The sequence below is a fragment of the Larus michahellis genome, chromosome 7 (assembly GCF_964199755.1).
Source record: "Larus michahellis chromosome 7, bLarMic1.1, whole genome shotgun sequence".
Classification (NCBI taxonomy): Eukaryota; Metazoa; Chordata; class Aves; order Charadriiformes; family Laridae; genus Larus; species Larus michahellis.
The window spans coordinates 24,512,689-24,530,449 of record NC_133902.1 but is presented as its reverse complement, the minus strand read 5'-3'; the positions used below and the strand labels follow the sequence as shown (position 1 = coordinate 24,530,449).

The 17,761-nt window shown below is 37.9% G+C and overlaps 1 protein-coding gene across 5 annotated transcripts in view; it reads right to left on the bottom strand.

Moving 5' to 3' along the window:
• Positions 1–1,443: 1,443 nt before the first annotated feature.
• The window catches only part of MYO1B (myosin IB), a 115,518-nt gene continuing 99,200 nt past the window's right edge, over positions 1,444–17,761 (bottom strand). For 3 of the 5 annotated variants that reach the window (XM_074593928.1, XM_074593930.1, XM_074593929.1), the window contains 8 exons: positions 17,614–17,700; positions 14,379–14,453; positions 13,843–13,977; positions 12,830–12,936; positions 9,817–9,949; positions 8,100–8,252; positions 7,050–7,177; positions 1,444–4,457 (listed from right to left, as the gene is read on the bottom strand). In XM_074593928.1, coding sequence (XP_074450029.1) covers positions 4,334–4,457; positions 7,050–7,177; positions 8,100–8,252; positions 9,817–9,949; positions 12,830–12,936; positions 13,843–13,977; positions 14,379–14,453; positions 17,614–17,700 — 942 coding nt within the window. In that variant the 3' untranslated portion in view covers positions 1,444–4,333. The remainder of the gene's footprint in view (positions 4,458–7,049; positions 7,178–8,099; positions 8,253–9,816; positions 9,950–12,829; positions 12,937–13,842; positions 13,978–14,378; positions 14,454–17,613; positions 17,701–17,761) is intronic. The other 2 variants (XM_074593931.1, XM_074593932.1) reach the window with 1 other exon arrangement.

Below are 17,761 nucleotides of genomic sequence, written 5' to 3'. Positions count from 1 at the left end.
ACGATGTTTCAGCAGAAGCAAGTGCTGCTCTGCCAACAAACTCTGGCAATGAAGTTTTTTGGGGTTTTTGGTTTTTTTGTTTTTTTTTTTTTTTTTCATATGCTAAACCTCCCTTCGCCTACACCTCTAGGAGGAAGCACGCCAGCTAGTCGTAAAATGGAAAGTCTCACTGTAACTGGTACTGACATGCACAGGCTGTTCCCTCCGAGGGAGGATGCCACTGCCTGAATCAAGTCTCCTGAAACTACTTCACAGGTCACACAATTTCAGACAGACAGGTCTGTAGTGCAAATTAGCAAATACCCTGCTGGAACGGCTCCAAGATTGTGCCATGTGCCAACAACGTTGAGTTAACGTTTAGCAGGAAGGTCATGGCACAGTGACATAACACGTAATTATTTTAAAGTACATGATTACAAGCAGTATCCAGACAAATTTAATCACTCTGAGGGGTTTTACAAACATTGGTAAAGAATTGCCCCTGACTCATAGTCAAATGTCTGTGTAAGCTACAAAATACTCCAACAAGGATGGAAGCTAGACAGGAGGAAAGCCAGAACTCATCTGTTAGCGATGCTAGAGGTTACTTAAAATTCCCACTTGTCTGTATTGTTGTAAGTTGGCAGCATCCCCGTAAAACACTTGCAGTTCTGTCTTTGAAACACGTGTTTGTTGGGAAGTTCTAATGTCCAAAGAAGCGTAGACTCGTGCATCTCCCTCCTGCCCATTGCCATCACACTGCAGTGCAATCTTTTCAAATAACCATTTTCCATATCCATGTAGAACACGGAAAATCTGTTGCTCTTCAAGACTAAGGATTTAAAAGCTTAAGAATTAACAGCGAAATTTAAACCAACTGGGGAAAATAATCTCATTTCAGGTCAAAATTCTGAATTAATCCTTCAATATTTTTTTCCCCCAGAACTGTTTAGAAAAAGGGCTGATTTTAGCAATGAAAACAAACCTGGATTGAAACTGAAGATGTTTTTTTCCGATTTTACGTTTTAGTTTTTCTTCCATAATTTGTACGACGAACAAAAATATACATAAATCAGGATGAAATTGTTAAGGATAAAAAGAGAGAAAAAGATCACAAAACAAAACATGTGGAATATGATATGTTTGGGGCTCAAAGTAATTTTTTAAAAATCATCTCAGCCTGGCTATTAATACTGTTCTTAAAGATTGGTCCAAATCCTAATGTTAGGAAAGATGAGTCCGCAGAATTTTCAGAGAAAACTATGTTGAGGAAAGGACTTGCACTGAAAAAGGTTACTGTGAATTACTGAGGAAGACATGCTGCCTTTTAAGGAATCACATCCGAGATAAAAATTTCTTCTCTCTCGAAGTCGCACACCAGTGTTGTGTGTATTTAACCTAAAATTCCATCACCTGCACTTTTTAGATTTGATGGCAGTAAGGAAGATACAGATATAGAGAAAGTATAGGTCTAGGAACAGAATTTTATTTGATTCTGAAAAGTATCATGCAACAAATCTCATTTTTTTTAAATGATCCTTGCCCAGCTTTCAGACAACAAATTATAATTTACAAGTAAAAGGAGGCATACGGTTAGCACCATAGGAGGAACAGTCTTCTCTTTGTAATTCCATTTGATAGAAGGTTATAAAAGGAAACAGAGGAAAAGAAAAAAAACAAAACTAAAAACCTAGCTGACCTTGCATTTTTATTTTCAACATCCTAGATACTTAAATCTAAACATCAAGATACCATGACCCATCTACCATATCTAAATAATTCACGTTTAGCAGAACTTGCTCTGTACATTAAGACTGGTCAAACGGTGGCTATCACAAAGTCCCAGCTATTATGCAAGGTGAAAATTGTAAGGGCCAGAAAAAGAAATGGAACAACAGAAACCAAAGTGAGGAATTTGCCCATCTTCCAAGTCTTGTGGAGGTATGGCTATCATGACTTGCTGCAAAGATCAAAAAAAATAAAAGGGACGTATACTGATTCTGCCCAGGATGGATCAAATATCTTCACATTATCCTGTAATATCCTAACTTCTTGGGCCAAATATCCAGATGCACTTAATCTAACCTCTCCCATTTCCTACCTGCAAGCAAGTACAGGGTTACATCAGACTTCAAATGTTTGTTTTCCTTACTTTGGTATCCATTTTAAAAACTTGCCCCTTGTAGTTCTTACTGTAAAGGCTTTCAAGATACTGAACAGTTTTACAAACCCTCCAATCTTTACCAAGCAGCAATTCTAATACAGGATGTAGGAGTTTTAAATACCATGTTATTACGTGCTATCTTCTTAAGGCAGTGGCATAATTCCTTTGAAGTATCCCAATTTTGCATTACAAATTGATGCTAAGATTTCCTTTGTAAGCATCTCTAATTACAATACATGTAAAATGCTTTAAATTTTACTAAACTATTAACCTAACTCAGTTATTAAAAGAAGGGTTCAAATGAAGATCGCAAGGCAGAGGCAACGCTTGGTCGCAGTTTGGAAAACACATCTTTTGATTACTCCCACCTTTCAAGGTCACGCGCATGGACGTTTAACAGCAACATTAAGCACCCAGTTAAAACAATTGCTTTGCATCCCAATGACAGCAAAATCATTTACTTCAATCCCAAAGCAAAATGTGGCATAACCCAAACCAGCTGTTTTTTACAGACCGATAAGAGGCCACCGTTAGCAGTAGAACATCTATTGCAGTAGAACATCTATTGCAGTGAACGGAGGTTTAACACGGAGAGCCGACATTAACGTTGAGCTCCGCAGAGAAGCCTTCGCAGCCATGAGCTCTACGTCGCTTTACCACCAGGAGAGTAATGAGACTCTGAACTTTTCTTTATCTTTCCTTTATTTATGCTTGGACTTCCAGCACTGCACATCAGATACCCAGGGTCTTAATCTGTCCTATATCAGACCGCAAAAACACAATGCTTTCCCAACTGTCCTTGCATGAACAAATCCAACAGTCACATCCAACAAACCCTTCACTTGAGTAGTTACTTCTATCTAAAAAGGCATCTCTCCTCTTCAGGATTTCAACTAATGCTTCTGGCTTATAAAAGACTAAGTGCAATCAGTTACACTGAAAGTTTATAATGCAGCTCTTGATTGTATTTTCTGTGCACGCATTTACATCAGGCACACGAGTTATATAAAATAGTTTGGAGTACAAAAATATGGTTATAACATAGGAGTACCAAACAGCACAGAATTAGAACAGTTTTATTACCGTAATACCAATTTATATACAGACCCCCAAATTAAGGATTTTTTTAATTCTAAGTATTCTTCCCAAATTGACAACTGTAGTGTACACTCTAAAAAACTGCAAATTAACAACACAAATCTATTTTAACCCCTACATTGTCTATGCAGGCTGCACCAATCCTCTCTCTTGCACACAAAAATGTATCATAAATAATTTTTCACAAAAGGTCATGTATGTTTTATTGCACATTGTACATGCCAATATCTAAAAGAAAGGCTCGAACCTTTCGCTTGATAACTAACTGTTTAAATATCTAGCATTTACTTGTGTTATGAATACTACTGCATTCTTCAGGCTCTACTCTTAACTGATAATTTAAAAGAAAAAAAGCAGAACAGAAAATATGCCTTGAACTGTGTAGCTTTTGTGAAAGAAACAAGCTGGTTTAGTTTTACTGATTTCTACTGTATAAAGTCATTAAAAACATCTGACCTAATTAAAAATCCTGCTTCAACATTTCTGCATTTTTTACTATAAAATTATGCATATAGCTGCTTGTATAATCATATATTCCTTCTGTTTTGCAGAATTAGATGTTCCTGTGCTGTATCGACTAAAAGACTGAGTTACGTAGGTCCTAGTGTTAACTATAGGAGTCTCTGTTCTGCTGGTCTCCCCAGCGGTGGCAAGCAAGGAGCCCGTCAGGACACCAGAACAGGCCGTATGAAAAGACACTGGGCACAAGTGGCCACCAAGCATCAAGGCCGTGTGTAGTTCCTGTTAAGCGGACTTCTAGACTAAGGAATATGAGTAGTTTATCATTAATACGTGGGTTTATGGTATGCTGCACTAAAATATGACCGCTAAACAAAGAGAATGAGTCGTGTATGACAGACACGTGCCAGCTGGTAAAAATGCCTCACTGGGTAAAAATTTGCATTTCGAGGGTTAAAACTCTGGCATGAACAAAAAGATTAAAAAGTTGATCGATCAAATGGTTTGCCAAGGGTTTCTAAAGCTATTAGCCATCAACAGCTCCAGAAAGGGATCAAAATAGCAAAACCAAACAACTAAAATTGCACTATTACAAAGAAACAAGTCCGTGAAAGGTAGAGTCACCAGCCGCAGTTAAGGGACAGCCACTTCAAGAAGCCGATTGTTTTTTCGCTTGCAAGTTGGGATGTTGCCGTTTTTCTGGCTGCCTTGTATGAACTTCACGCAGACTTTGTCTTGTCGGAACTGGACCAGAAACCTAGGACAGGGAATAAGATGTTTTAGTTAAAGGTGGAGAAAACCACACGAGGAGCGAAAGTCCTCTCCTGTTGGTTCTGAGCATCGCTCCAAAAGATGTCATTTTCTGGCCTGTATTAGTAGTAAGAGTTGGGGGATTAAAAAAAGCAATAGGTTATGGTATGGCTTGAGTCTCCTTGAGGTAGTATCACCTAATTACTGCCTTTTGCCTGTAACTCTGGACCTTTTACAATAGTTAGTTTGCTATTCCTTTAGCAAGAAGGCAATTTAAAACAGAATTTCTAATGTACCAGAAAAGCAGCAAAGCCCATTTCCATTTGCTTTACCACCATCCAAAGGGACTTTTCATGGAAGGAAGCTAAATACTTCTACAGCGACATCAGGAGTGCCCTTCTTCTGGTTTATGCTTTATTTAGTGTATTAGATACGATATATCTGGTAGAAATATGAGCAGCTCTCATATTTCTAATCCTTAGTTAGCCTTTACAGGCCCCTGCTCAGCAACTGGGAAAATTCACTTCCTTCCCAGTGGTCTCCAAATTCAGATATTTCCTACAGTCCACGATAAATTAATCTGGATTTGACTCTTCGCTTTTTACGGGAAGAGAAATTTCATTCAATGTGGAGAATTGCTTAAAAAAAAAAAAAAAGAAAAAAATCCAACACGCTCCTGTGGAGCCTCAAACTTCTCACTGATCTGGATAGCAAGATTAAAAGCAATAAACAGGGCAGCGCTGCCTTTTGGCTCACATGCAGCGGTTGCTGACCTAAAAAGTCCTTTGTAATACAGCAGATTTTCCCTTTTAGCATCCTTAAAAAGTCCTCCAGCAGAGGCCAAAAACTTCAAAGAATTTGTTCTCCAGCCGGAAACCACAAATCAAGCTGACGGCAGAGCTCAGGGGAGGAAGTGGCCTCTCCTGCGCCGAGCTGCCCTTTAGTCCTGCTTTCCTGCTGCATAGCCCAGACGCTCAACGATTAACTTGTTCGGCGCCCCCAGCCATGCAAGCATCCGCAAAACACAAGTAGGTCTTATAGCCATCGTCTCTTGTCACCAAAGCTGCATTTTCCTAGGCCCGTTGTTCCATTATTTTTTATATGTATATATATATACACACAAATATATATATAAACGGTGTGTCTCTTACTAGACATACCCCTGGATCAACAGTGTTTTTACTTATATAAACTCTCTTCCCCAAAAGTACTGTACACTAATCAAAGTAAGGCCACGTTTTCTCCTCAATTGCTAGCTGTGCTTGTATCTCAACTCTAGCAGGGAGAAGAGAGTACTGCTTCACCATCAACAGAGATGGAACCGCTAAAAAAGAAGAAAACAACTTAGAATTATTTAGTCTGGGTTAACGCAATAGCAATACACACTTGTATGTTTTTAATCTGCAAGACAAGAAACAAAACCACATCCCAAAATGCAAGACTCCCAGAAAGCAGAATGTTTTCCAGACCAAGGCGGGCAGTCCAGACTAGTGTTTAAACTTTGTTTTAGTAGTTCATTCCTTTGTAGCCATCATTAAACTAGAATCTTTTACACTCTTTTAGAGGCTAAAAACACACACCCTTGAGGAAATTAAATCACATCTCGTAACAGAACAAAGGAAAATGGCAGATGTAGTTTTCAAGGAAAGAGCAAAATTGGCTTTTAAATAAACCCTCCAATCTGAACAGATACAAACTGTACTCACCAGCACGACTAGAATACAAGCAGTGCTGTGCAGCCAGATAAAAGGTTCAGTTTTTGCCTACAGAAATTTCATTTCACTCTTGTTAAAGTGTTCCAAATTTTCTTCCTTATTCAGAATGAATAAACCCACCAAATCAACACTACTTCACACAAAAAACCGAGCACGTAACAATGATGGACTGAGTGAGGGACTCTTACCCAGCAGCCTTTAGGAGTTCACACACACACACACAAACATTTTTATTCCGTAGCTACAAACACTGCAAGTGCACTCCGAACTTAAGGCCAAAAGATGTAACTGCACCAAGCAGAAAGAAGTTGTAGTTTGAGATGCAAACTTTTTACCGAACAAAGCTTTTTAACAACCAAAAATCCCAAAACAACAACAGGTGGTTCAAACACCATCGGCAGGAATTTTAAGAATACATTTTTCACCTTTGAGAAAAAGAAGGTAGAGCTTTATAGACCTACAATATGAGCACCATCATTATGTATGTTTGGGGAGGAGCTTTTCGTTTTCTTTTGGTTGTTTTCACTGGAACTTGGCACCTGGTGTCCACTCTGACCAATTGATAAACATCTCGTAAGAATATGTGAACTTTTCAGTCACACACAAAATGATTCTCTCAAATGTAGCATCTCTTAATTATTTCTACAGCGGCTTCATAGCCCTATTTGAAACTGCTTTAAGAAAAGTACATTCTCTCTAGTGATTTCCAAGAAAATAAGAGCCAAAATGAATACTAGGAATGAGCACACATTGAAAATTGGATCCTTATTTACAAATATTCTGTCAAGAGAAAAGAAGTATTAATTACACAGTGTGTTTTGTTTTTCTAACATCAGATACTTGACTTTTTAGCATGTTGCATTGAAGGCAAACAAGAAACATACTCATCAGATATCTCAATGTTGAGCTTCTGTTTGGTTTGGCTGAGAGTAGTGCGGTAAAGTTTAGTGGCCATTTCAATGAGGTGATCGCTGCTGAGCAGGAAATCTCCTTTACCAGCTGCTCCTGAGCCCTGGAACAGAAAGGAAGGTAGTGAGGCCTACCAAAACCTAGAATATGAAAAATATTAAATGCCAGCCAAGCAGGAGGTTTTACAAGGAATCTTCTCTTCCCAGCGCAATGAAACAACCATCTTTTGTCTTGTAAATTAAATAGGGATGCAGTGCAGTGTAGAGGATCAAAATGCAATTAGCTCTCAAATAAACCGCAAACCTGTTCAGAAAGTTAAAAACCTTCTCTGACCCTAAAGGAGGGTCCCTTTCATTTGTCCTACAAAACTGTAGTGTTTCTGTATCCTTCTTCTGGCTACATCACAGCAAGCTCACCATATTTTCAGAAAGGAACAGAACCCAATTACCAACGCCAGTATTAGGTCAGTATGAAAAGACACTATATATGAAGTTTTTCAAATCCATTCAAGCTAGAAAAGAAATGCCAGCGTAACGATTTTAGCAGAGCAATGCTGACAGTGCAGCAAAGCAAATACAGCACTGAACTAAGTTCTTTAGAACTGAGTAACCAAATTAGCTGTGCCATAACGTAGATTTCTTGGCATCCCATAAAGAGAGAAACATTCTGCCAGTGTGTCAGGAAGAATTAATTATATGAGCAGCTAAAAAGGAGAACACTGCCACAAGGTATCTGAACCAGATTAAAGGTCCATATTACAACTTGAAAACTCCAATCCTGAAGAGACTGCAGTGAAATATGAACTCTGATTTTCACAAGTAAATGATCGTTCATAATGTAATACCTGTCCTCATTTGGCTTCAGTAGTTTTAAATCAAAGTTTTTGCAGATATGGCAAACTTCAATAAACTTCTAAACCTACAGGCTAACCGCTACGATTTAACACTACAAAATAATTAATAGACAATTTTTATTTCATTGCATGTAAAACAGTCCTATTATTGTATTATAAAGTTGTAACCAACCTCCTTGAGGTGCACTGCAAAGAAGCCATCATTTTGGGAACTCATGGATACTTTGGTAACGTCTCCCAGTGGAACCTCTGACTTGATATTCCCAGATTTTTGATCCGCAAGAAGAACATTATTTTTGGTTAATAAGAAAATCCTGGATGTAGCCTGTGAAAATACAAAACCGCAAACCATTATCTATGCAAAGAGAGAACTGGTCTTCATTGAGCACCTGCGAAGACTACACGCAGTTCATAGAGTTAATAAGCCTGGCCCACATTAGTAAAACACGAACATTTGATGTTCAGTAAAAGCTGCAGATCAGCTGAAATCAGGTCAAATCCATTTATGAGTCTAATTATAGATTGAGAAGCTTAGCTCATTCTGGCACATATTCTTCGATATAAGCAGTTCCTTTAATTACTAGCTTACAGTTATAAAATTCAGAAACTATGCAAATGAGGATAACCTCATTTCTCATGCACTGTCAGTCCTCAGGAAAACCAACGTACCTTTTCAGTGAGAGCTAATTCAGGACTACGGTTCACTATTTACTGTTAGTCACCAAAACCGTGTTGCAGAACAACACAAATCACGTAGGGATTTTCAATGCTATGTTCTCCTCCCTTTATCTATTGGAATTATTCTTTAGGAGGATACACATTCATATTTTCAAGTGACAAATATTTTTAAAGCATGAGTGCGTGTTCTTAAATTCACCTTAGAAAATAATAAGAACAAGAAATGAGAACTTAATCTGCATACAGCTTTTTCTCCTGTAAAATTTTAAATAACAAAATCTTAACTATTATAATTAAGAAGTAGCTGTCTTAAGCACATAGAACCATAGCTCATTATTAATTTTTTTTTTTTTTTTAATCTTGAGAGCTGAAGACTATGCAAGTACAGGAAAGATATTGTCTTCATTTAATTAGTTTCTTCTAAACCAGAAAATTAACTTGGCATCAAAAACAGGCAACCTAATTTCGCTCCTACAAATGCATACATGACATCTACATCTGACAAGTTGAGATCTACTACTTCTAATATTTAGACAGATATGGTGAAAACAATTACATTTACTAAGGGAGGATATTACTTCCTGTTTTAATAAGTATAATTTAAATGCAAAACAAGTTCTGTGTTGGCAGATTTAAAAAGTACCCAGTATATTTAACAGCTTTATTCAAACGATACAAGAAACTTGTCTCTTCATTCCAAAAAGCTTTTGATATCAATCAGAAGACAGGCAAAGCTACAGAGCATGCCACTAACAATTTAAAAACATAATAAAATATGATAATCAGGAGTTTGAATGACAGTGTGAACCTTGAAAGGTTAAGTTTTCTAAATACTTGAACAGGAACAATATTCTCTAAGTATTTATTTTATTCAATTGGCAAATAGACGATATGAGTTTGGTACAGAGACTACCTTTAGTTATGAATCAATACAGCCTGTTACCAGTTGATGAAATGCCATTTTTGTTTGGAAAAGTCACTGGAAACTACAAACCCAAACAAGATTTTAATAATCTTTATGTAAATTTAAAACAGGTGCTTAAAATCACCAGTTTACATAAATCAAACATTTCCAGTCTTGCCCTTAAAAAAAAAAAAAGGCATTTTTTTAAATCCTCAGACTATTAGGTGACAGAAACAAAGTCTCCCTCTCAGTTAATTTTTAACAAAAATGAGCTGCCCTTCTGCATAAAGCAATGCCATTTTATTACCTTCCCATTGGCTCTATTGATCTTATTCACAACTTCTGCAATAATGATCTTTTCATCCACAGCATCTTTAAGTTTTTTATACTTGGGGTTCTTGCTGATTTCCAAGTAAGCCCCTTGGAACGGTTGCCCAACGCTGCCCAACAAAAAGACAAGAGAAACACGAGTTAAATGTGAATCGCAGAGAAGTAGTAAACCTGAAACCGCCACATTCTGCCTCGGGCTTCGTGGAGCAGGGAGATGCACCAAATACCATTTTCACTGACTCTACGCTGCCAGAAGATTCCTTAAGCTTTGATACACTGTCTGCCAGGGAAAGTCATGCGGTGGAATTGTCCTCCATTGTCTGAGAAGCTGAAAACTGCAGCCGTCCCGAGCTCTGCCCCTAGACTCTTCAGGTCGGTACCACCAGTCACTCAGTGGGGTGGTGTTGGCATCGATCTGTGCCATGCAGGCATACTACGCCAGCTGAAAATAACTTGGGAATTGCTACAGAGTAGTGTGGGTATATCTCCCAGCACATTATCCGAAGGGAAAGAAGAAAGGAGGAGAGGTAAGAAACTGTATGTGTATTAGACACAGAATCTTGTACACATTAACAGCACAGTGATGGTGAATAAAGAAATTTATCACCAAAGGCAGTAATAGGATTTTATTTTTTTTTCTTTGCTCTGGAAACATTTTCCAATTAAATGGGCCAAATTGCAATGAGTATCAGACATAAGTACATCCTTACGTATACAATCAATTTTGACTTAAAATCGCCCAGTAACAGTCTCTGTGAAAACAGACGAAATAAAACTTCAGCAGCACAAACGCCTCTGCCCCTCCACAATATTTCAGACTGACAGACAAGAACTTGCCTTCAAGATCTGCTGTTGTTTGTGAATGTGTACCAGCTCTTCCTCAAGACTCGGTGCGCTTGCAAATCACCCCGTCTTTGTCCACCTCAGGGTTATACAGTAAGAGCTTCGCTATCAGTTAAGAACTGGTGAATACAGTTGCTGCTTGCTTTGTTTGGAAGTCGCTTTAACTAATCACTTTGATTAAACTGCAGTCAAAGTACTAAATGCAAAGCTTTGCCAAGACTAGAGCCCAAAAGGAACCAATATATTATGTGGAATAGCACTACCTTTGTAATTGCATCTCTGTCACACAGGGAGATGGGAGAGAAAAGGAAGGGAACTGGTATTTTAATATTCACAAGAAGTCCATCTCTGTTCTTAAATAATTACATTACATACAGAAAATTAGCCACATCCTATGAATCATTATCGTACTAACTAATCAGAAATTTTATGCAATAATTTCCTCCACCCTTAGGCCAAGAAAAAAAAACAACAGGAGCTAATCAGCTCTGAATACAAGACAAAGAGAGATGGAAATGTTCTTAAATGAGTGCAGGGTCAGGAAAGCATTCTAACTTTCTACCATGTTGGATCTTTGGGTTTTTTTGTTTTTATTAATTAGCTTTATGAAACCGTAGTCACCAGAATAGCAGATTCCCTGCGGACTTTGTCCCTAATCAAACAATGACGACTTACAAGCTAAAACTGAAATGAATCAACTGTTGCCCTTTATGACACATACCACATAAGAATGTCTTGGATAAAAGTAACTCAGATATATATTTTGCTATATAATATTTCATTGTTCAGTCTTGGTGTAAGAAGTACCAAACCAGGGATATAAATAAAATTCCTTCCTTCCCAAGGAGCTCAATGCTGATCAGATGTATACTGACTCAAAGAAAAAAACCTGCTTGCTCCTAGAAAAGTCCAAAGGCAGCATCTTTCTCTTTTCCCAGCAGTATAAAAAGGCATCCCAAAGCAAATAAGGAACAAAACACAAGCCAACATATAAAGTTGTTAAATAAGATATCTACTGAATGGAAGAAAGAGAAAGATACTGAGTCCATTACAGGAAAAAAAAGGAAACGCGTCAACAAAAAATGACACAAAACAAACCCAATAAAACACACAAACAACCAAGCAGAGCTTGTCCATGCATGGAACTGCCCTCATCAACTCTTGCAGATTCCCGTTCCTCCCTCTACTGAACCTCGTTTCTCGTTTTACAGTGCCTTGTTCCTGCTCCACTCAAACTATGGCTTCTAAGAAAAAACTCTCCTGAGATGGACAAGACCTTTGTTTTCAAGAAAAACACAATTTCTAAGCTCATTTTCACTTAAAAAGTTCAATTGAACTTATTTGAAGGATGTCAGATCTCTATTTTTTCAGTTTTATTTCATGCAAAAAAAAAAAAAAGAAAAGCATTCCTTAAGTAAAATCAGATACTACTGCACTTTAAGTAATGTTAGTACTGCAGATAGCAATGACAAGAATGTATCGTTTTTTAAGAGCTCAATCATCTGAGAAACCAAGAAGCTTATTTGCAGAGATTTCACGTTTAAAAAGTCTCCAATTATAAAACACCATCACAACAGTTCCAAAATGGAAATGAACTTCTAAGCCCCTTTTTTTTTTTTTTTTCCAAAGTATCCTTTCCAAAAGATATATACCAACGGTATCTAGCTCTTGAATGACCAAGTCTTCGCATTAGAGCATCATGCTGAATGTACTAAGTTTGGAAATAGGAGAGCACACCTCATCTGGGAGTGACGTTGTCCCTCACAGCCTTTCAGTTCCACATTTATATGTTGCAGGAACCAGCGTGATGGAAACTAGGGAAAAGGGTGAGGGTTACTCCCTTCTAGAAGTGGTTCTGCAAACTTTTACGACGTGAACAGGTCACGGGGGGTTAGAACAACAAAACGTCATGGCTTCAGGACAGAAGTGCTCAGTATCGCAGGATTAGAGGACTGCAACAACATCGAAGTTAGAAGCAAACTGAGGTCAATTTCCTGGTTTGTAAAGTAACACGATGGAGGGACATTGTCAAACAAGGAAAATGCACTTTCCTGCTTCAGATAAAATGCAAAATCTTGCTTATTTTCCTAAATCTATGTAAGGATACTGAATTTATTGTACACTAAAAGCAACAGAGTAAGTCATACCTGGCTGGATATAAAGCCTTCTTGTCCTTGAAAAGTTCGCTTGCTTCCAGTTTTTCTTCATATATAAGCTTCTGCTGATCTGTGAACTGGTCTCTGTACTTCTTACACTACAAAACATGATATATTAAACAAACTAGAAAATTATCCTTCCAGATCTGATTTGAAGCAGCAGCACCACAGACTAATGTTTGCTTATTGCTCAAGATGCACATTCTTTGTATACTTCTGAAGTGACTCAGCTCCATCCTACGTGCCACTGTAGCACAGTAACAAAGAGCAGAGGTGGTTTTCTCCTCGCTCATTCTAGATACTTCTGAATTACACCAAAAACAATCTCTAAAACATACCATTTAAGCATGCTGCACTTGGAACGTGAGCTTAATCTATCAGATACCAGTCACTGGGAGACTGTGCTAAAAAGGTTCACAGCAACATACATAACTGCACAATTGCAGAAGTTTATGTAAAGAGACGGAGAGAACAAAACCCAGCTGAGAGGATGAATTTTGTGGAAGAAAAACTGCTCCTTGACAATTCACAGAAACCGTAGCCCACAAGATCAGTAAAACGTCTCATCAGCACTTACACAGATTCTCGCTGTTCTCTCCATCCAAAGATCCAAAACAAATTTCAGCTAACCACAGTTCATAAGTAAAAAATTCCACCCGATACTTCCAATGTTGGTCCAAGAGCTAGTCCCAGTGCTGGCCATGGATGCAAGTATTATAAGCTACCAATTAACAGGCAACAGGCATATTGCTTTACTATTAAGTTAAAAGCTGATGGCAGGAAGCAATCCTCTCTCCCTTGCCCCTGAAGGGAGTAGGCAGGATAGTTATACCCCTTGCAGGCCAAAGACAATGATCAAAAGACACACTTCTTCCAAAGAAATAAAACATCCTCTCTGGAACAGGAAGAAATATATCCCCAAAATAGGCTCCTTATGAACAACACTAAACTACTGAAAACTGTGTGATGAAGTTCTGTACAGACTGGACCAGATTGTGTCCTACCCTCCACAAATGGAAAATCCTCTTTAGTTCCTTGTGAGTTGAATCCAAGAAAAGGTAAGGTCTCGCTGGCCAGTTTTTATCTATTGGTGATAAAGAAGGCATCTTATTCTTCATTTCCAGGAAGTATTTTTGCATCTGTGATAAAATTGAAGCAAGATGTTTTATTAATGTTCAAATACCAGAGTTACTGAAATAAGCAAGGAAAAGCAGATGCTCTGTGATTAAAAGCACAGCAACTGTCAGCTTTCATAAACCTGAATATGGATTTAAAAAGGCAGGTACATTGAGAAATGCAGATTTAGATATTATACAAGTGTGGCAAATGCTTAGTTAGTACTACTCCCACACCATCAAAACACTATCACTATCCTTTCTTTACAACATCAGAATGTTTAAGTTGTCCATTTTCCATATGTTTAGCTTGGACATTTTCTTACAAAGATGACGAAGGCCATAATACAACTGTTACTTTTGCCAGAAAACAAACATTTAAAACACAGAAAATGTACATGTGCTTTGTACAGATATATACATACAAGTCTCTGAAGGGTAAATTCATAAATTTTTCTTCCAGCATTGGCTCTGAAGAATTTCCTGTACTCTCTACGGACCTGAAAAGTTAAACAAACCCTCAAAGTGAATACAAAGAATGGATTTGTTTGCATAGGTACTTTTTTATAAAGCTCTATGGCAGAAAATACTAAAAAAGCATACAAACATGCAAAGTGTTCCCTGAAATAGGAACACTAACCGGGTACAAAAATATACGAACCAAACCGTGGACCGAGAGGTCAGAAAGTTACCTCGGATGACCCGAGTACAGTCATTTGCAAATTCAACAGAGAATTTGAAATACCTTCCTCTGAAAAGGCAAGCTAGTCAAATATTGTTGAATTCACAGCATGAATCTATTTTCATAGGCTTTTGCATAAAGTTGGATTGAAAAAAGTGAGGTGTAATCAATGATACATATTTTATCTTGTCTGAAGTGACACTGAACTGATGGTAATTACATAGTTAACTGATAAACTGATTCTGATTTTTCTCCTTCAAGATTCTTAATACACAGATTTTGCTATTAAAAAAAAAAGGATTTTTTTTTTCCAAAGCAGACTTATGCATGAAAAAACTCTTTTCATACAAGTCTTTTCCTACAAGCAGTTTTCATTCCAAAAGGAAAATAAGGTTTTTGGTGCTTTATAAGAGCAGAGAATCAACACAAAGGTTGCTTAATGTCAGTACGCTTGATATTTGCTCCTAAAATTTATTTTAAAGAAAAGGAATCAAAAAAATGATCGCTGAGAACCACTTTTGCAGGTGATACTAATGTTTTACACATGCTTGTAAATGCAAGTGTCAGAGTACTTTTTTTACCCTTGGTATTTCTACACTGCTAATTAGCGCAGTATCTAAACTTTCCCCCCACAGAAAACGCAATCTGAGAGAGCACAACTGGTTTGTGGTTTTACGTGAAGCCCGTGCTCACATCAAGTTAGCTGAAACATCCTCTATTATTTTTTTTCTTCCTCCAAACTTTGGCACAGCCCGCAACACACCTGTTAAAAGTTTTGAGCAAAAACCAGGGAAAACATCGTGGCTTTGCATAATTTACCCCAGAGCAAATTTAGTGGTTTTAGCTAACTCACTACGTGTTGCTGAGTTCACTATAACCAGAAAATAAAGGGAAACCCATAGAGGAAAAACCCATGTCAGCTTACAAGAAAAAGTTCGCTTGGCTTACCGTGGCTCGCCTTCTGCCCCGTACTGAGCGTCATGCATTTTAAGATAAGCCAGCATTTTGAAAACAAGAATCTGTCACCGTTCCGGGATTAAAAAAACCCCACAGATAAGTGGGTTTTGCTTAATTACACATTAAGATGCATCAACAAAACTGACAGCATTCAGCCGTCTTCATTCTATGCAAATACAGCACGTAATTTTTTCTTCCTCGCTTTGTAAGAAAAATTCTTATTCACTGATTTTCTGTAAGGTTTAGCGCTCTATAATTAGTGTACATCCTTTATTTATTATTCAGGGATGGAAATTAACACACTGAAAGCCACTCCAACCACAATCATCCCAAATCTCACCATGTTTTCTCATAGACTCTCTTTAATGATGTTGCTTTATATTATTCTTTGTGAGCTGCAAGGTGTGCAAATTAATTTGGAACAAAGGGACTAATACACGCCCACACATCCTATTGGCGCTGCAGGGAAGCTGCAAAGCAAGCACTGAGAAATGCAAGCCATTCCAGAAAAGCCTAAATCTGGAAAGTACCACAAATGCTATTAAAATCTACTTATCATACAATCAAAAAAAAAAAAAAAAAAGACTCAAGAATTAATTGTTTAATCTGGATCACTTGTATCAACTTTAAATCTTCACCTCGGTATGTCACGGGTGAAAATACTTTGCCATCAGACAAATGAGAATTGCCTGTGGTAACAGTGGTGTTTTGGAACTGCAGACTATGTTCTTATTCAGAAAAATCTGCGTGTTTCAGGTGAGGCAAAATTGCTGCTTACACTATTTAAAAAATACACTGAAAAACCACACCACAGACAGGCAGAAACATATTCCTGTTGTAATGTGCCTTAAAGGTTTTGGATTCATCAGTTTTCATTTAAATGCCGCTGTTTGATATAAAACAGCCTCTGAGTTCTCAGGAGGGACATATTCTTGTTTTAAAATCATAAAACCAGACCCATTTGGCAGCAGGACTGCAAGTGTGATTCTGATCTGCAGAACGACTTCTTAAAATGGCTCCTTTGTATTTCCAGCTCTGGTTTCCACGCGTGTATTGTAATGGATTTTTTTATATATACATAATATACATATATATAACTGTATGTTTTGTAACTATTTTTCCCATTTCATCATTGTTAGAATGAGGACATGAGAGCTGGACTTTGCATTATCAAGTAAATTGTTGCCTTTCATACTTCTGTAGGCTACAAATATCCCTATTACCAAAAGTGACACCCAGACAAACAAACCTGATTTAGATTTCCGCAGTTCTTCGGGATTGCATCTGTAAAACTATGTTTGAAAACTGTGTTATGTAAATCATTTGAGAACAGACCTGAAATATCTCAAGATGCCATTTTCATGGTCAATTTACAGAGCAGAACTACATTTTTCCAGATTACAAATGTGTTTTCTTCTGCCAACCAGTCCTTGAAAGCAAGGGACGAAAACCAAAAGACTCTTGTACATCCCGATTTTTCTGGGAATTCCTGGCTGCCACAAGCCATAGGTAACTGCATGCAATGGTATGCCCTAAAAAGGCTTGATAGAAGCGACAGGACATTATTATTAACTTTACACCATGCCCTCGACGCTGGGGTCAGGGGTTTAACCTGAGCAGCAGTGAGAGTCGAGCAGCTCCTCCCTACTTCCCATTCAAACAAGCAGAGGTCACAAGAAGAAAATACACGCTTGTAATCTTTCTGGATAGGATCTTTGCCAACGTAGGTCAGGTTTTTAAGTCAACAACCATAAATAGGGTCCCTTTAACCTGATGCTTGTCTTTCACTTGAAAACTGAAATCCCTGATATGACCCAAAACACCCGGTGCCTAAATATTGTTGTAAATGAGGCATTTTCAGCTTATGAATCATGAAAGTCCCTGACAAAATTAAGCAATGTAATTCTGTGTAAAAATAATCCCTACTAGCGAGCCCACACAACTGCTTCATTATTAAGTGTTAGTAAGATGCCACGCTTTATTGAGTTCATGTTGACAGACGGGAGTGTTTGAGAAAGTACCTTCAGTCCAAGCCAGTAAGCCCAAATGACTGCAACAGCATGCTTACGCCTAGCCTCCTCCTTCAAGCGTTTCAATTCCCTTCGAGCCTAAAAGGTTTAGATAGTGAACAAAAGAGACAGCCCGATGCAGATAGCACAACCACCCGGA